Source organism: Polistes dominula, unplaced genomic scaffold (assembly GCF_049000335.1).
Source record: "Polistes dominula isolate Pdom_NZ unplaced genomic scaffold, Pdom_raw_medaka contig_78, whole genome shotgun sequence".
NCBI classification, from domain to species: domain Eukaryota; kingdom Metazoa; phylum Arthropoda; class Insecta; order Hymenoptera; family Vespidae; genus Polistes; species Polistes dominula.
In genome coordinates, this window is record NW_028301042.1 from 2,541,276 (window position 1) to 2,562,079 (window position 20,804).

A 20,804-nucleotide genomic window follows, 5' to 3' on the forward strand; every position below is an offset into this window, starting at 1 on the left:
CAAAAAAAAAAACATACAGAGATGAAGAACGAGAGAAAGAATTATTGAAATCGTCCAGTGAAGAATCAATGAGACGAAGAGCTTCCAGTTCGGCAGACAGCGTTCTACCAAACAACAATTCACCGTTGATGATGAGTTCAACTGGTACGTCGAACGCATGGTCTTCGACTCCAGTATCAGATATTTCTCTTACAACGAATACGATGTCAGGGGAAAATAATAGTACTAGCAGTGGTGGTATCGTACCGGCAACTGTTGTTACACACGTGCCCTGCATCTCTTCTGCTCAACCAATCATCAGTCGAGAGGTATTAGAAACAACCGTTTAGCTAGCTACCCAATACACGCCAATTAGCTCTAATTTAGTTTCTTTGTACGTTTATCTGGTTTCTCTGCTTTTGTCATTTATTATTTGTCTGTTGTGTTGTCTCTCTCTTATTTTTTTTTTTTTAGTTTCTGTTTTATTATCTTTATTTTTTATTATTCTTATTTTTTGTTTATTTCTACGTGCGCAACAAAAATGTGTTTTGCACAACACACGCATAAAAAAAAAGAAAAAAAAGAAATAGTAAATATATTTACAAACAAAAAACAAAAATGGATCCGTCAAGCTCTCTCTAGGCACAAGTGCATGGCTATCGTGCTAGTAAAAAATCATTTTTGTTATTATCCTAATTATTATTACTATTTTTTTTTTTCTAATGTATATTCTGTTTGTTCTTATTTTGTTCTTCATTTGTTTCACTTCAAACATTCTTTTTCTCTTTCTCTCCTACGAGTGCATATTTCATCTATCATATATTTATTTCTTTTCTATTTTTTTTTTTGTTTTTTTAATATATATATACAAAATTCTTTGGTTTCTTTAGAATGCACATATTATATCGTATGATTCGTAAAAACACTATAGCCTATCGCAGCCTATGCGCACAAGCATTTAATATTATCCATGAAAAACACGCATATTTTATTGCTTCGTTTTTTTTAATCGAAAATAATCGAGAACGAAAAGAAAAGCAAAATAATAATAATAATAATAATAATAATAATAATTTATACTTCATTTAATTCTCCCATCAATTGATTGATTGATTGATTCGTTGATCAAACCTAACCTACAATTCATTATCGTGGTATATATATATATTTTATTGATTTCTTTTATTATTATTTTCTTTCTTCTTTTTCTTCTTTCATTTATTTTATTAATTTTTTTTTTCTCAAACTCATCGAAAAAAAAACAAACATATTTATTAACCACCATTTGGGTCCTTAGGGGGTCAGTGCTAACGTGCTACTTGCTGGGACTCAAATGGTTAAAAAGAACAATGGAATTTAATATGGAAAGACAGACAAAAAACTTGATAAAAGTTATTATCGATAGACATATATATATATAAATAAAATAAGTATTAATTTATCAGAAATTTATATTAATAATAATAATAATAATAATAATAATAATAATAATAATAAAAATTAAATATGATCTATTATAATAATACATCATTTGTATGATACACAACACACATATACACAACACATAAGCATAGATATATATATATATATATAAAGAGAGAGAGAGAGAGAGAGAAAGAGAGATAAAAAGAAAAAGAGAAAAAAAATATATATATATATTTTGTAAATATATATAAAATAGAAAATATATACACCATATTCGTCGCTGCATGTGCCTTCGTCTCTGTCTTCTTCTTTTGTGCCGCCTGTGCCCTTTTTGTTATTTTCTCGTGCATCGTATGCATACATTTTTACATACATAAATACATATAATATACATAGAAAGAGAGAGAGAGAGAAAGAGAGAAAACGTGTGCATCGTGCATCTTAAGAAAAGAAAAAGAAAAATTAAAGTTATAAACAAAATAAAGAAAAAAGAAAAATAAAATAAGAGTGCATCGTGCAACGTTAATTTATTTAACACGTTGACCACCATGTCAGATACAATATGGCCGACAGTGCTAATATTCTGAACAGGCCCAATCAGCCATATTTGACTGTAAATTAGTCAATATTTCGAAAGATATTTCACAATATATGAGAGTACTGAATTGTTATACAAGTTTTTTCTTTTTTTTTTTATAAAAATTTAGAATTATTATTAAAAATGATTTACAATGAAATGATTTTTAAAACAGTTTTATACAAAGTTGGGGTTGATCTGATTCAATTTGGGCAGAACCAAATGTTGTTCTTTTTATAATTTATTCGTTCTTTCGATCGATCCTACGAAGTCTTATATTTGAATAACATCATTTGCAAGAACCCTTCTAATTTTTTTAGTCCAAAAGCTTTTCTTTTTTAGATGGCAATATTATGACTACACATTAATCTGAACATGTATTTATATTATCTGGGAGTGTTCTAATAATTTCAAAGCTAATTTATGTTTTTCTTTTGTTGCAATCTTGTAAATGATTGAAGTATTTACAATTGTAATGCCCAAAAGAAGCTGGAAAATCTTTGATATAGTAAAAACTATTCTAATTTAATAATAAGAGTTTCACGTACATATCTTTTGTTATAAAGAAGATAAGAAACAAAAAAAAAAAAAAAGCTTCAATGATCATCCAAAAAAGATTATCCTTTTCATAGGATAAGAATTTCTTTCTAAATGTAATAATGTTTTACTACAAATAAGTAATTATTAACAGAATATTGTTATACACCGCCATTGTTGTGTAGCGCGTGTGAGGCCTGACGGGGATTTTTTTGTTGAAAACAATAATCATGATGGCGGTCAACGTGTTATAATGACATTATAATTTGATTGATTTTTTGTCTCTTGTGTTGTTATTTTTCCGTAAGAACCACACTTTGGAATGTATTTAATATAGTTGGGTTGGTTACTGTTTTTCCAGATATACGTTTAAACCGTCAGCCATCTTTTAAAATTGTTGACGAGACAAAGTTTATAATATAAATCTTGTGCGAATAATATAGGGGTAAAAAAAAATAAATAAATAAAAAAAGTAATAAAATAACAACGCGTGTGTGAGAAAAATACTAAAAAAACAGATAAATATATATATATATTTATATTTATATTTATAAACATATATATATATATATAAAAACTGTTCGATAAAACTGCTGACGATAAAAAACAAAAAAAAATGGAGTGTGTTGTTTTGTTTTTGTGTGGTTTTTTTTACGTTAGTAGTTTCTTTTTTTTTTGTGTTTCTTCTTTCTGTTCGTTCGTTCGTTCGTTCGTTTTGGTTTTGGAAGAAAAGTTTTGATGAATTCGATTGAACTTCGACTGAGAGAAAGAAAGAGAGAGAGAGAGAGTGAGAAAGGAGATCTACCTTAACGAGTGGGATATTCTTAAACAATTAGGTGAGTAAAAACAAAACAAACAAACAAACAAGTGTCTCTCCCCCTTTCAGCTAATTATAACATGTCCTACCACCGCCAACATACACGTCATGGGTGAACAAAAATTATCAAATATATATTAAGGAGAGATTCTCTTCTTAGGTATTTTATCTGTTATTATCATATTCGATGCGCTTTAGAAAAATATTTATAATAGAAGCTTTGTAGTTTTGTGTCGTTGTTTTGATTTAACATAATCTCTCTTCTCATTTTTAGCCTCAACAGTTTTACGAGCAGTTTTTGTTTTGTTTTTTTTTTTTTTTTGGTCTTTTTGATTCAATTCTGTCTTAACACTAGATATACTACCATTTTTTACTACACTAGTCAAAATGACTGGTGTATACAAAAAAAAAACAAAAATGCTTTTTGAGGCTTCCAGTCTTTATTTATTCTTAACAAAAAAAAAAAAAAAATAACAAAAAAATCTTCAACAATAATAATTTTAATAGATAAATATGGATTTATAGATATTTTTCAATAACAAAACGCTTAATTATGTACACAACTTAAATGTTACATGTATGAAGTAAAAATTTTGAATTAAAATGGCGTCAAAACCAGTCAAAATGACTGGTATGGTATATCTAGTGTTAATAAAATCAAATCAAATATTTCATTGCACCACGTAATCAAAAAACAACAAATTCATCATAGGTTATAACAAAAGCACCACACACATACATTTACTACGCTTTCTCTGGATTATACTTTCTTTAAACCGTGCATGCGTAATAAAATGAGATCATTATTTTTCATTTCATATTAAACACTATAATATCGATCATGTTTAATATATATATATTTTATATATTATATATTATATATTATATATTATATATAAAAGAAAAATGTTCCATTAAAATGAATCGTTATAAAATAAATATCAAAGTTAATCTCATTATTATTGCATCCTCCATTTTTCTTCTTCTGCTTCATTAAATATCTTATTTCACTCTCTAACTTGTCAATTAGTTATCGTAATAGTATTACATCGATAGATTAATCGAGATTAGGAAAGATAAAAGGAATAATAAGAGATCAATTGAATTAAGAGAAAAAGAGAAGAAGAAAAAGAAGAAAAAAGAAGTAGAGGAGAGAAAGAGTGAAGGAAAAAAAAAAAGAAAAAAAAAGGAAGATAAAGAAAGTAATATTAAATTAACACAATTAAAATTACTTTTCAGGAATCCCTAACGTCAGGAAAGATGACCAAGGTATCAACTCCTGAAAATGAGAACATTTCAGAGAATCTTCTTCTGGGATCTAACTCGATTGACTTGTCAACTATTGGACAAGAACGAATAGAAGAAACCGAAGATGACGGAGGAACAATTGGAGTACAATGTAACGAAAGTGGAATGAAAAGTCGAGGTGCTGGTAGAAAACAGCATCATTGGAAATCGCAAAGCGTTGGAGAAACAACAGTGACGTCGGGGACAACTGGTTCAGATATTCATAATCAATGTAATTCACAAAATTCGTCAAACAACAACAACGGTTGTACGTTTCCTGGTGGGGGTGGGGGTGTACAATCAGGGGATGACGACATGCAACAAGAACAAACAACATTTTCGGCTAATCGAGAACTCTGGCAAAGAAGAGCAACATCGCAAACCCAATTAAATCCTCCAATATTACCAGGTAACAATACGACAACGACAACCTCATCCAAATCTTATCGAAGTTCTCAAGAATTTCGAGAAATGCGACAAAAACAGACGCCAGATCTCGTTATGGATTTACCATTGTCGGCTCAAGATGCAAGTAAAAAGTCAGCGTCGTCTAATAGTCTAAGTAGTTCCGACGATGAGACTACCATTGTTTTACCTAACAGAACAACAGAGGCAGCTACTTCGCCAACAGGTGGACCAGAATCACCCGACATGAGTACTGCCGCTGAACGTTTTGCTAAACAAAATCAATGTACCTTGAAAAAGAATACTAAAACTAATCCGGAAGGTTCCAAATTGAAACGTCTTGAAACAACGGATCATCTGGACTCGGCTGATATAGAAGGAACTGAAGAAATCGTAAGATCAGCGAGTACCAATCAGATATCTGATTCTTTAACACTTCGTTCACCTTTACCACCTAGATCAACGCCAAAAATAGTCGCCAAATTTGCGGATATGCATTTGACGGGTGGTAGCCAGGTATCTTCGTTTAAACCTCAGGTCAAAATCAAGCCAACGATCCTACGAAAGCCAGTTTTACCTTTTCCGCATCCTCACATGAGTCCAGAACTCGCGAGGAAGATTGAAAAACAAGCTCAGAGTGCCGAACAAGCTAATTGAAGATATACGCAAGTAATAATAATAATAATATGATATATGATACGATATAATATATAATATATGATATAATATAATATAATAATATAATTTAAAAACTTAATAATAATAATAATAATAATAATAATAATAATAATAATATTGATTAACTTGTTCGATTTAGATATAAAATCAGATCTACGATTATCATCGTCATTACTATTATCACCGTTATCATTATCATCGTCATTATCTCTTTCCACATCGACCAGTCACTCCGCCCATCACTTAACCAAGAAATTATGTAATTCCTCTCTGTGAGTTTCTTGAGAGAACAAAGAAATAGGAAAGAAAGAAATCACCTTTAAAAAAAATGATAAAAATACACACAAAAAAAAAAAGAAAGAAGAAGAAAAAGAAGAAAACAAAACAAAAAGATGAAAACGAGGACGAATAATAATAATAATAATAATAATAATAATAATAATAATAATAATAATAAAGAAGAAAAATCGTTCATTGGCCGATAGCATGGTCCGTTTTATCTGAAAGCATATGAAATAAATAATAATACACCCCATTGACATCATCCTTACATTGTTTTATCATTTAAAATGGTTTTAACCTCAAAATGGATATTTTGAATGCAATGAATAAGAAAGACAAAAAAATGAGAAAAAAAATAATATAAAAATCGAAAGAAGAAAAATAATTCTCGTTGCATAAAATAAAAAAAGAAAAAGAAAAAGAAAAAGAAAATGAAAATGAAAATGAAAATGAAAATGAAAATGAAAATGAAAATGAAAATGAAATAAAAAAAAAAAAAAAAGAAGAAGCTTTTTTTGCTTAGGTAGAACGGGCCCGGTTATCGTCCCATGGGCGTGAGTTTATTTTTTCTACTGAGAATCTTTTCCATTTTCGCATAATAATTTTTTTACCAAATATAAAAAACAAAATGAAACAAAACAAAGTGTAACAATTAAAATGAAATTACAAAATACAAAATACAATACAATAATAATAATTAAATAATAATAATAATAATAATAATAATAATAATAATAATAATAATAAAATATGAAACAAACGAGAAGGGAGAAGAAAGACAGCAGACACATTTCTAGTCATCAAAAATGAGAGAGAAAGAGAATTAAAACAAACTAACAAACAAAATAATAATGTAAGGAAATAAAAAGAGAAAAAATAGACAAAGATATTTGACAAAGGATATAAAAGAAAGAAAAAGAAAAAGAAAAACGAAGAAAAAAGTGTAAAGAAAAGAAAAGAAAAGAAAAGAAGAAAATCCTGAATGGGGTAAAGTTAAAGAAAAGAAGAAGAAGAAGAAGAAGTAAAAGATGATGCATCGAATATTAAATAAATTTCACACGTAGAAGAAGATAAAGAAGATGAAATGGGAAAGAAGATAATGAAGAAGAAGAAGAAGAAGAAGAAGAAGTAGTAGAAGATTATTTAATTCATTACATGAAAATAATCTTAGAATTATTATAACGATATGTAATGTAATTTATTTTTAAATAATTAATCAGCATATCCACAAGAAGAAGAAGAAGAAGAAGAAGAAGAAAAAGGAAACTTCTTCTATTAACGATTTAACGATAATGTTTATGATTAAAAATAATTATTATAAACACGTTCGATGTTCCTTTAATGCGCAAACGAATATACGAGTATGAGTTTTTATCCGAAGAAGCTAAGATTTAACGTTGCCAAGCTTCTTGTTTACAAGTATGTTATTATTATAATTAAATAGAAGAAAAACGAACAGGGAGAAAGTGAAAGAGAGAGAGAGAGAGAGAGAGAGAAAGAAAGAAAGAAAGAAAAAGAGTGAGAAAATAAAAATAAGAATAGCAGTTAAAAATATTAAAAGAAGAAGAAGAACGAGTGAGATCTAATAATAATAAGATACTGGAAGTGATTTTCTCTTATACGTGCCAGTATCCTAATAGTTAGTGTAACATATATCATATATGTACAAGTATACGTGTATGTATGAGTGTGTAGTATTTATATATATAATAATATATATACGTATTCATATACATATGTATAAGTATGCATATAAATATATGCATGTATAAATATACACAGAGTTTTTCAATGATAAAAAACATTCCAAATTTTCTTATTCAAAATCAAATATTTCAAAAATAACAACCCTTTTTGAGACAGGCAAACTGAAATCATATGTTTTATTGACAAAATATTAATAAATTGATGTTAATAAAAAATTGTAATTGTTCAATATAAGACACTTTTTATTTTAAAGTATCTTTTATACATTAACTTTCAATTATCATTTAATTTTGTACAATAGTAAAAGGTCATCAATGATCACCGTAGTATCTCAGAAGAAAACATGGCCGGTCATATATATTGAGTTTTAGCACTTTTAATAGGTCGTGTACTATTAACTTTACAAATATGTTACGGAAAGGTTTGGAAAGGTGTTGTTGTCAAGATTTGTCGAACCCATAAATATAAATAATTTCATTATTAATTTTCTCTGTGTATATATATACATATATATACATGTGTGTATTTAACATGGTGTATAGTATACGTTTTAATTATAGGTACTAATTACCGCAGCAATGTTCGATATATTCAAGAAGAAAGAAAGCAAACGAACAAAAAATAAACAAATGAGAAAATGGACAACAAAAGTATCAACAAATATAATAAACAATAAGTGTACAATAATTATGATATTTAACAATGTGTGTGCGTGTGTGCGTGAAAGAAAGAGAGAGAGAGAGAGAGAAAGAAAGATAGAAAGAAAGAAAGAAAGAAAGAAAGAAAGAAAGAAAGACAAACAAACAAACAAACAAACAAACGTATAAGACTCGTATCAACAATTGAAGTATTTAAATTGAATTTGAACTTTGAAGAAACAAAAAAGAGAGAAAGAGAGAAAGATTTCAAGAGAATTCAACGAATGTATAAGAAAAAAAAAACAACAAACATGTGCTCATAATACATATGCCATAATTACACACATGCATAATAATTAACATACATATTGGGATCTCTAGCATTTGAATACGCTATCTGGTGGCTAAATTCAAAATTAGAGTAGATAGGTCGAATTGTTATGCCACGCCCCCTGCCAGAGATCCCAATTACATAATAACATACATGCATAATATACTAATAATGTATAATGCCTCGTCAATTTATTCATGTCGCATTTTTCAGCTAATGTTCGTACACATATTATTGGGGAAAAAAAGATGTATTCGCGAATAAAATATTACACATACATACATACATACATAAATACATACATTACATTACATTAATACGCTTAACTAAATTGATATCCATTTATGTACGTATATAAGGTGTTTGCAATGAAGTAATAATAATATCCCATTAACGAATAAAACAAAATGAATTAAAACAAAACCTATTATTGCAGATACCTTATACATAATATATACATATATTAATAATACATACACTTGTACACTTTTCTTCAATCATTGTCATCATCTTTTAATATTCTCTGAAAGAATCTAATTAGAACTATGAATATTTCTCATTAATAATCTTGAAAACTTTTTGTTATGACATACTTTTACAGACACAAGTATAGTTATATATAAATTAGCTCATACGGTATGAAACCTAAAATGGTAAGACCACATCATATGGGTCGGTAGGTCATTAATAAATATGAGAGTCCATGGGAACACCCATATATATATATATATATATGGGTCATTAGTAACGAAAGGATTAAAAAGATAAATTACTAAAGGTAATGATCAAATAATTGTATAACTTCGTTTACTTTATTATCTTATCATCATCATCATCATCATTATCATCACCATTATCATTATAATATTATTATTATTATTATTATTATTATTAATTAATTATTGATTATTATTATATTACTATTATTATCATTATTATTATTATTATTATTATGATCTAAGGATCTTTATACGATATTGAAATAACGAAGAAACCATCGCAATCATTATTATACCCACCGCAATAAGATAAATGCCAAAGTTTGTGAATACACACACAATCTTCTTCCTCAAGAGACTAAGTCCCCAGAAAGTCTCCCTATTCCTCATCCCCAGAGACTCCCATTTTGTCCCTTTGTGAATTATTCTAAAATTGTGTATAATAATATTGTGCGTTTGTTTTTTAAAACGTCGTCGTTTTTAAACTATACTTTTTAAATCTTCGATGATATTTCTATAATATAGAAGTTTCCCCCTCCCCTCCACTCCACTCCTCTATAAGGCCCCATTCTTCCCTTTCTACCCTACGCCATCTTTAACGATAGAGACTGAAGTATGATTAATTAATAATTTGATGAATTAATTAATCAATCCTCCTACTACCAACCAGCATATATATATATATATATATATATAATAACCCTTTGTACCCTTTTTTCTCCCCCCACCCTTATCACTGTATTCCTCTTTGTGATCTCTTTCTCTTTCTCTCGATTAATTGTAATTGAATACGTAATTTTTAACAAAACACGAAAAAAAGGAAAAAAAGAAAAGAAAAGGAAAAGGAAAAAAAAAAGAAGGGTTATGTCTTTATATCGATGATTTTAAGAAAGTATAAATTGCCTAAATATCTTCGATGATTCTGTGTTATAAGGCTAATGATGATACCATGAATAAAGGAACTTATTATAGGCTCTGTATCGATTCGATCGATTAAAAAACATCCATCATTGCTCGTTTATTTCCTTGTAATCCTTATTATTATTATTATTATTATTTTTTTATTTATTTATTTATTTATTTAATATATAAGATAAGAAATAAATATTTAATTCCTTTGGGAAATAATTTTGTGATACGAATTATTTGATAAGTTTACAGAGAGGTAAATAAAAAGAAAAGAATAGAATGAGATTAATATATAAAAATTTGAAAATTGGCGCGTTCATTTGACAGTCGGTAAGGAAGGGAGGACGGTAAAACGCGCGGGTGGATACGGTCGATAAGTCAGTAGGTCGATCAGCTGATAATAGAAATACCACTAAATGTGAAGAATGACAGATAAATATGCGCTCATGCGCATATATATATATATGTATATTAGTTGTCGATTTTGTTGTTCATTCTCTTTCGGTTAAATCGAATATTATTCGCGCATTTCCGATCATCGTTAGTTTTATACCTATTTGTTTTTTTTTTTTTTTTTTATTACAATAATTATTATGTTTATAGGGGGAAAAAAAAATCAAACAATTTGATGTATGATTATAGAAAATTTGAAGAAAATTCAAGTGATCAAAAAATTATTTGTCAAAACATAGAAGAGAGAGACAGAGAGAGAGAGAGGGAGAGAGGGAGAATATAATAATGGCATGATGTGTCTGTATACAAATCAATTGATTTAAATAAACGTTAAATTTGTCATAGATCTATGAAGGATATAAATTGTTGATGTGGAAAATTACGCTTAAGCAACATGTGTATACCTTATTTTTTTTTTTTTTTGAATGGTATTTAACTTTAACCGAAAATCACAAATCGTTCTTCTATTTAAAAGTGTCACTTTATTATTATTATTATTATTATTATTATTATTAATAATAATTCGTGTGTCACACAGTTAAATGATAATTTGGATTCTTTGACAATTATATCTAAACAAAAAGATATGGAAGCCGAAGTAATATTGCAAAATATTTTTGGTAAATACAATGTTATGGAAATGCGAAAGATCTTACCGCAGACATCAAATACAAATTTTTTGAGGTAATTATAATCAATATAATTATTTAATTTAAAAAACGAATAAATGTTATCATTTACACATAGATTTGTTTAATATAAATGTATATTTTGAATAATTTATGTTTATGTTTATTTTAGTACAACAGATAGTATAGAAATGGTTAAAACTTACTTTCGTTATACATTAATGCAATCAACTTCTCAAGAAAATTTAACAGACAACAGGATAGGCCGTATAGGACAGAAAGAAGTTAAATTTGATATTAATAGTCGTGTCGGTTTGATGATCTCGTCACCCGATAGAAATAGCGTCATTGCTCAAGGAAATTTTTGTACGATAAGAGCTAATACAGGAGTTTATAAGAATAAATGGATGTACGAGGTACAAATCGGTTCCAAAGGTATAATGCAAATTGGTTGGGGAACAATAAATTGTAAATACAGTTTAACGGTTGGAGTTGGTAAGTTAAATTATCATATTTGTTTTTTTTGTATAGTTGATTTATTTCACAAATATATTATTCTTAATAATATGTATTTGATATTTTGACAATCATAGGTGATACTCCTAATTCTTATTCGTACGATGGCAATCGCATTAAAAAATGGAACGTTAATCCTGTCAGATATGGAGAAAAATGGGTACCTGGAGATATCATTGGTTGTACATTAGACATGAATGAAGGAATCATGAGTTTCTATAGAAATGGAAGAAATCTTGGTGTAGCATTTGATGAGATACCTATGGGTCCCGGTATGGCTTATTTTCCAACCATAAGCCTGACATATACCGAAAGTCTCACAGCCATTTTTGGAGATATTCCTTTTAGATATCCTGTAGAGGATTATCAACCCATTGAAATGGTGCCAGAAATAGAAATTGCACATGCTTCGTTTATAATTCATTGGATTAATCAAATCTTAGATTACATGATTCAATTAAATTATAACATCTTATTAGTTGATAATTCAATAACTGTACAAGCATACCTCAATTGTATTTTAGAGGATTTGATGAAAAAACTTAGTCCTTTGCTTAGCATTTCATATGTCGTCGAAGTTGTCTTCATTCCTTTTTTATACGATATTACCGATATCAAATCTCTCGGTGCTAAGGCTTCACTTAGTGCTAACAAAAGTAGAATCAAAATAATGACTTTCTTAGATATTTTATGGACATTTTTGGATGAGACACAAGTTAAACATTTATTAGAAGAAATAATTGGCCTTCTTTATTTGCTGTTCAGACATATTCCATTTCAACCAGAATATTCAAAACAATTCGATATTCTAGCTTTATTAATCAATTTGTGTTTGCATACACAAACTCGACATTATTATTTAAATTATGAATTATTTGATCGTGTCAGATTTTTCAATTTTGTTTATATTAAACCGATGGATCATACGTTTCTTGAACATATCATTAATGAACCTTGGTGGGAAACCAATCCTTTAAATGAAGTTATCAATTCAAGAAAATTTGCGTACTTTAAAGCAATCGAGAACATTAAATTGTTAATAAAAGGTAATCATAACAATGATTTATTTTATAGATAAATCTTAATTTTTTTATTTTATTTTGATTTTATTATTACAGATTTAGAGAAGATACAAGTATTGTTTTTAAAGATTTTACTTGACAATAATGACGGCACTGCCACTAGGGTTTCATCGAGAAATGTTTTTCTGACAAAATTTCAAAATTTCATTTATGATAATTTCGTTCGCGTAAGTTACATGACGTGTTGGTCATATTTATTCTATTACATGGATTACATTTAATTCCAAATATTCAGTCACAGTATTCCTCCAGACAGCAGCGCAAGTACATCATGTTCCTTTGGCACTTAGTCTCTGTAGCTTTTATCGACTTTTAACTGTATTTAGAGAATTATGGACTGAAGAAGTTGGAAATTTTACTGTTTATATACCCTGCAAGTAAGTTTTGTTTTTATTTGCAATTTTATAGAAGAAATTGATTTTTCTTTTTTCTTTTTTTTTCTTTTTCTTTATAGATTCTTCTACGACGAAACGATCAATTATCGTCAGATCGATAGATTAGGTGGAGTGTTAAGTTATTTGAAAAAAACTTATAAATATGAATTGATCAAAAGATTGGGTCCAGATCACAGAGTTATTAAATCTATCGAACAACCACAAAATAATTCATCTCGTTTCACAAGGAGAGGATATTTTCAAACACATTTGCCTCTGTATGATCAGAGAAACATCGAAAATAACTTGCAAATGGAATTTACAGAAAATTATAATCAACAACTACCGACATTAGTATCAAACAAATTATTAATATTATTGGACGCCCTTATATTATTTTATCATGGGACAGTAAAAAGACAAGTGTCCAAACTCAGTGCACTTCAAGATAATATATTTAAATTTTCTACCGCACTTTCAGAAATTAAAAAACGATTGATAGTTGTTGAGAATTATCGTACTAATGTCTTTCAAATGTTACAACAAGAATTAATAAATACGATGGGTGTGTTTGAACAAGAATTATGCAATCTGTCCAGACAAATGGCTTGGATTCGTGCAACGGTATTTTCAGAAGAAAATATGGCACAAATTGGTTGGTTTTTAAATGTGGTATCATTAACATTGCATGTAGCAAGCGAGGAAGGATATATGTTTACTTTTGTACCTGAATTTTATCTCAGTGCTCTTGCGGATTTATGCAACGCTATACGCGTTGAAATTAATTCAATTACGCCACTTCAAGTGATACCGGATCATACACAAATCCTATTACATGTTAGCGAATTCATTTGTAGACATTATTTTAGTCCAATTATTATTAATATTAAATCGAGAGAAACACTATTGTTACTATTCGCTGGATTCGTATCTAATCCGATTACACTTAGAACGTTAGAAAATGTAAACTTGAGTAGTAGACTGAGAGTTATTCGAAATCTGTTAAGACCTGCAGAATATAGATGCTGGGCTCATTCATTGTGGATTCTCATGAGATTTTGGCAGGGACATGGATTCGCATTTCGTTACAAAAACAATCCGCATTATGGTTCAAAATATGGACAAAAATTGATCCAACAGCCAAATCATCCAAGTGTGTTTTATTATATATATATATTCATTTTTATATTTATTTTCAAATATTCATTATTTACTAATTTAATTATACATAATATTATATTCATTTTATTTAATATGTTTCAGAGCCTAGTCCTTCTGTAGTATTTCAACTACACATAAGAGATAGACTGATAGAAAATATTAAATGCACTGAACGATTTTTAAATGGTCTTTTGAATCAAATAAATTGGGCTTTCTCTGAATTCATTGGTATGGTACAAGAAATTTATGATATTTCTTTGAAAAAAGAAAAACTATTCATCGATTCACATGAACTTAAAATTTGTTACACGTGCTTCGAAATAACCGTCACATCATTGAGAGTTTTAGAAATGATTTGTTTTTTGACACCATCTATATTCACCGATGAAACCTCCAATTGTGAAACTTTATTATGTAGATTATTTCAAGTACGTATTAATATAATAAGCTCATATATATATATACGTAGGTTGGAACTTAAATAATGGCAACTATTTATTCACAACCGATACAAAAGAGTTACATGTTTGCACCTGTTACTGTCCTTCAAAGTAGTCACCAGCGTTATGTAGAACCTGTTTCCAGCGATTTGGAAGGCATAGTATACCATTAGCAGAGCTTGTTCTGTTGATGGTGCGAATGGAGCGGTCTACTGCCATGTCTCATCCATTGTTACGATACGGCGTAAGAAAGCCTCTCCTTCGCGCTCATAGCGCTCCAAGTGCGTCTGAGCAGCGACGTAACCCATCCATTTCTGCATTTTCGTCAATTCATGTGAAACCCATCGTGGCATTCGCTTCAGAACTGTTCCAGAGATTCGACAGGCAGTAGACCGCTCCATTCGCACCATCAACAGAACAGGCTCTGCTAACGGTATACTATGCCTTCCAAATCGCTGGCAACGGGTTCTATACAACTCTGGTGACTACTTTGAAGGACAGTAACAGGTGCAACCATGTAACTCTTTTGTATTGGTTGTGAATGCCACACTGCGCTCAGACTTGTACACAGCATCATGGTCAAGTCAGGGCTGGTGAAGGACTGTGTCGACTTGTTGACACGGCTAGGCAGTGTTAACAGAGTAAAGTTGCTCTGGGTGCCAGGTCACTGTGGCGTTCAGGGCAACGAAGGGGCGCACGAGCTTGCCAGATTTGGAGCTTCATGGCACGATCCCGCAAATCGGTGCCATATCAGCGTGTCATGGGAGCTTATGCGAAGGAGGACTAAGAAGTGGGCCACGGATCGCTTCAGGGATCTCTGGGCGCAAGGCCCTGGCATGAGGCGTACGAAGGCTTTGTTCTCCGGGCTCTCGGAGAAGCTAGGTACCGAGTTGATCAACCTAGACCGAGCCCAATTGAGGCTGGTTGTGGGATTGGTCACCGGGCACTGGCACCTTAGAAAGCACCTTACGTGACTGGGCCTAGCACAAGACTCGGTCTGCGGCAAGTGCGGCGAAGGGGAGGATACCCCCCTCCATCTCATGACTCAATGCGTTGGGTTCACGGACGTCAGAAATGATGTCCTTGGGACCACCGTCAACAACACTTTCGACCTAGTGTGCTCAAGGGCGGCCAGACAGCTGCGCTTTGCAAGGGAGTCAGGGCTACCCGCGGGACCGCCACGATCATAGGTTTTTCCCCGCAAGGGGCCCGGGCCCAGTGGTCCAGAGACTGAGCGCCCGGGTTAACAAACCTCAAGAAAAAAAAAGTATCGATTGTGAATAAATAGTTGCCACTATTTAAGTTCTAACCTACGTATATATTAATTTTTTGTCTTTAATGATTAAGAAATAAAATTTGATTTATTAAATCCTTTTTTTTAATTATTTTAGTTACTGTGTCAAATATTGAACAGGATGAGCTCGAAAAACGATATCTTCCAAAAAGTTTTGTCATTGAATATTCCACATTTAGCATTATTAGATCATTTTCCATTATTAACAGCAGTCATTGGAATATTATTGTTAATACTTAAAAATGACATGTCATGTTATATGCGTAAGTATAACACACTTTTATGTAATAAAATGTGTAATGTGTTAATGTAATATTATAAAGAAATTTATTTCATATTTTTATTAATCTAGAAAATCCTCAAATGAAAGTATCTAGAGTTACGGATTTTTTATTAAAAGAACCAAGTTTTGAATTGAGTTCTTTGTATTTCGTATTAGGAGAAGTTAATCCAAAATCTTCAAAAATAACAAATATACTACAATCATGGAAAAATACAAAAAGTCCACAAGTTTGGAAAAAAACAAATAATCCACTATCTTCGAAAAAAGAAACAAATAATTCTACAGAACGATTTTCACTTTTAAAGTGTAAGTATAATTTTTATCAAGAGAAATATATATATTATTTCTTAACGCATTCGCGGCCGCCATATTTTTTCCGTTTCTAATACAAAGTATCGGTCATAATAATGAAATTATGAAACTGGTTGTTGCAAAACTTGTATCATTAAAGTAAGGATAAAAGAAGATCAAATTTGTTTTGAAATATTAATGTTACAATTATGTGTTGTTTAGAATAAAAAGATTTATCCAATTTGTATACTTGTAAACAACAGACCACTTGTGTCAGCTATTGACAGCCATTGGGCTGAATTTATTTAACGTTGTATTACAGTTATTTTGGAAAAGTCGAGTAAAAGGAACATTTCAAATTTCTGATTAGTGTGATAAATCGAAAAGAAAAACAATGATTTTTATATTTATATAAATTTTATATCATTATATATAAAATATATATAAATATAAATTAAAATTATTTAAATTTATATTTAAATAATAAAATATAATTATTTAAATATATTATATTTAATATTATAATAAATATAATATTATATATATTATTATTTAATTATTTTTATTATTAAACTTTTTTTAAATTAATAATTTGTTTTTAATTAATAAAATATAATAATTATATTGATTATTAATATTTAAAATGTAAAATGACTAGAATCACGTCAGCGGCAACCAGGAATAAAATTTGAAAAGATGTAAATTCACGTCAGCGGCGTTCGCGAATGTTATATAATTAATATAATTTGTTATATAAATAATTATTAATAATTATTATACATAGAAAAGTGTTGATCATTCATATGCATTATTATTAATTTAGATAATGAAAATTTGGACGATGATTTTATAAATGACGAAGAAATCCTTAAAATCAGAGTAATGTTGAATTATTTGGAATATTGTGATAGTCGTTTACCAGATTCGAAAAATTTAAGTGACGATGAAAATATTTGTACCATTTGTTACGCTAATCCAAAAGATTCCAAGTTCATTCCTTGCGGTCATATGACTTGTCATTTGTGTATCAATCATCATATTCTTAATAAAAAAGAATGTTTCTTCTGCAAGGCGAAAATAAACCAAGTTGTTAATATTAACGATACTCCTGAGAACTCAATTGAGGATTCAATAAAGCAACAACAAACTGGATTGTGATTTTTTTAATCGCTAAGAATTTTATCTAATAAATAAAAAAAAAAAACCAAAGAAAAAATGTATACAACACTTGTGTTAGCAAACAAACAAAAATATATTACAAAATATTATGAGATTATCTAGTAACAATTTACAATAAAAATTTGAATGAAACCTGGTGATATGTAACAGGTAGATGTATAAAAAAAAAAAAAAAAAGAAAAAAAAAGAAATATTATAATAAAATAATACACTTTTTATTTATCAAATACATCTTTCATTTAAACAAAAAAAAATATATATACTCAAATAATAATATAAACGTGTACAATAATATAAAAAATGATCTTTTAACATAAATAATGTTAAAAGTATGTTTTCGTATAAAGAATTGTTTTATTTTTTTTTTTTGATTTATTTATTGATTGCCATATAATATTGCGGTATAAAAATAAACAAATATATATCTACATCATTATCAGTCTTTATCCGACGTCTTAATTCTCACAATATTGCACTGAATAAAAATTCAATATTAAAATTGAATTTAATTAAGAACACAAACTTTGTCCCAATTGTATTCTAAAACCTGTTACCAAAGGTTCTTCTGCCAATGGTTTTTTCAAATCTTTAAGGGCTTCTATGGATACTATACCACAGACAAAAGCACCTATTGCAGTAATGGTAATTGCTAAGAGAATGAGTAAACGATCCTTATTCAAATATAATTCTGGATCTTTGAAGAGAATACTTTGAAGAAGGCATATTCCTGGTAATATGAAAATAAACGTAGCTGATAAAGCACCTAACAAATTAATAACCGGAGAAATATCTGGTACCGATATGGCTATAATCAATGATGCTATAAACCAAATAACAGTAACAAAACTTCTCGTTTTAACATTCTCATTGACCGTCAATCCAAATGCTGAGAGAATTGCATCTCGACCACAAAATAATACGATTGGATATGTTGTAAAGTTCTTAATGGCTATCGAAACTATTGCTAAGGTGACAATAGTACTTTTATCAGAATATCCTTGAAGTATATCACTAGGTACTTTTCCTATTCCAAATGTTGCATATCCAAGAATACCGACTATTGTATAAGCAATAAAACAAATGATCATACTGACTATGGCACATATCGTAAATTTTCCAAGACGTCGTTCTTTCATACAAGCATACATCGGTATCGCAGTCATGTGGCTCTATTAAAAAGATAATTAATTTAATCAAAGTTTATACACATGTTGATAAATTAAAAACAATTGTGTAACAAACCTGATACGCAAAACATATAATAGGAACAATATGCAATGCCTCGTAGACATTGTCAGGCCATATCTTCACAGAGGTGGGAATTGTTTTTGTAAAACTTTTATAACCGATCAACCAGACTACGTACAATATGGTTAGACAACCTACAGAACTAGCATAACTTAATGCATCCAATCGTTTGAAGAAACACAATGGAAATATGAAGATGCAACTGATGACAGTGGTAACAAATTGTCTGGACATATACCTGAATATATCAATAACAATATTAATTTTATTTTCAATAGATGTTTAAATGTAATTAAACGTTAGCAATAACATTGAAATGTTTACCAAGTATGACAATAATCCATTCCATAATAAGTAGCCAAGACTCTGTCCAATTGATCACCAATGATAATTAAAAATGTTAAACAACATCCAAAACTGTAAACAGCAACACACAGGGCGCATACATAAAGAGATTTAGATCCGCACAAAGTTGCTAAAGTATCTTGTATGGTATTAGAGTTTGTAATGTCGCTACAATTTGCTAATACGATAAGAGCAGCTGTAATGAATATTAAAAATCCTAATTGAGTGGTTATAGAAGTAGCAATACCACCTGCCTTATCGAAGGCTTGTGGAAAATTTAAGAGACCTGCTCCAAGGGTAGCATTTACGATTAGAAATATTGTACCCAACATACTCGAACCTATAATATTATTTATTAATATATTAATATCAAGGAAAAGTGATTTTTGAAAGAATAAACAATAAACTAACCAGTTCTAGTTTCTTGGATACGCAGTTCCATAGGACTTGGAGCAGTTGACAAAAAGATATCGTTATTAATTAAACGTTCGGTTTCACCAGTCAAACAATTCATGTTCGACGCTATTTTAAAGAAGACTTATTTATTCGAACTAACTATTCATTCCTATCGTTCATATCATTAGCGATAGTCAGACAAATAAAAATAAAAAGGAAACCTTTATCTACAAAGCTCGATTTGACATAAAAGGCCATAGGTCAAAATCCATGAAAATTTTAATCAGTTTTTATATATGCGAGAAATAAGGTGCAATGTATTCTTAAATCAATATTTATTACACACTTATCATTGAAATGAAATAATGAATTTCCTTTGTTGAATCTTTCTCACTTCATTCACCATTTTCATATATTTACAAGTGTATATTAAAAAAAAAAAAAAGAAAAACAACCAAAATAACATTCACGTCGATAAAACAGTTTAAAGTATGTGTGTGTTGAAGAATACAGAAGTAGATAAAAACTCATAGGTTAACTTTCACCTAACCTCACTGATCTTAGTTACTAACCTGACAACAAGTGGGCAATAGTAAGTAGTTAAAAAGATAACGATATAAAACTATCAACAAATATAGGATTCTTTGATATGATGTTGCTTTTTAACCTCAAAATTCAAACAAGTTTTTATTATTAATCAATAATTAAATTAAATTAAATTAAATTAAATTAATTAATCCTTTTTTTATTTGATATGCAAATTTTTAATATCGTAACGATAAAAATCATCAATCAGTTTGTTTCTTCATTAAAAATATTAGA

The 20,804-nt window shown here is 29.3% G+C and overlaps 3 protein-coding genes across 9 annotated transcripts in view; 2 read left to right on the forward strand and 1 right to left on the reverse strand.

Moving 5' to 3' along the window:
- Window positions 1–8,438, forward strand: part of LOC107071724 (rho GTPase-activating protein 4) — a 40,511-nt gene extending 32,073 nt beyond the window's left edge. For all 6 annotated transcript variants that reach the window (XM_015330959.2, XM_015330958.2, XM_089174962.1 and 3 more), the window contains exons 13-14: window positions 20–308; window positions 4,575–8,438. In XM_015330959.2, coding sequence (XP_015186445.1) covers window positions 20–308; window positions 4,575–5,684 — 1,399 coding nt within the window. In that variant the 3' untranslated portion in view covers window positions 5,685–8,438. The remainder of the gene's footprint in view (window positions 1–19; window positions 309–4,574) is intronic.
- Window positions 8,439–10,538: 2,100 nt separating this feature from the next.
- On the forward strand, window positions 10,539–18,030 carry LOC107071727 (E3 ubiquitin-protein ligase RNF123). Of its 2 annotated transcripts, XM_015330970.2 has the most exons (11): window positions 10,539–11,172; window positions 11,283–11,428; window positions 11,546–11,868; window positions 11,967–12,935; window positions 13,008–13,138; window positions 13,224–13,348; window positions 13,426–14,498; window positions 14,609–14,934; window positions 16,338–16,503; window positions 16,593–16,829; window positions 17,638–18,030. In XM_015330970.2, exons 1-11 carry the CDS (start codon window positions 11,170–11,172, stop codon window positions 17,970–17,972), a joined length of 3,834 nt encoding a protein of 1,277 aa, XP_015186456.2. In that variant the 5' UTR covers window positions 10,539–11,169; the 3' UTR covers window positions 17,973–18,030. The 2 variants fall into 2 exon arrangements, with proteins under 2 accessions (XP_015186456.2, XP_089031084.1); XM_089174958.1 differs by having other exon boundaries at window positions 10,539–11,428.
- A 312-nt stretch (window positions 18,031–18,342) lies between these two features.
- On the reverse strand, window positions 18,343–20,558 carry LOC107071758 (sodium-coupled neutral amino acid transporter 7). The gene is made up of 4 exons (XM_015331025.2): window positions 19,998–20,558; window positions 19,566–19,926; window positions 19,236–19,479; window positions 18,343–19,162 (listed from the first exon to the last, which is right to left on the reverse strand). The coding sequence occupies exons 1-4, from the start codon at window positions 20,098–20,100 to the stop codon at window positions 18,503–18,505; spliced, it is 1,368 nt and encodes a 455-aa protein (XP_015186511.1). The 5' UTR covers window positions 20,101–20,558; the 3' UTR covers window positions 18,343–18,502.
- Window positions 20,559–20,804: the final 246 nt, after the last annotated feature.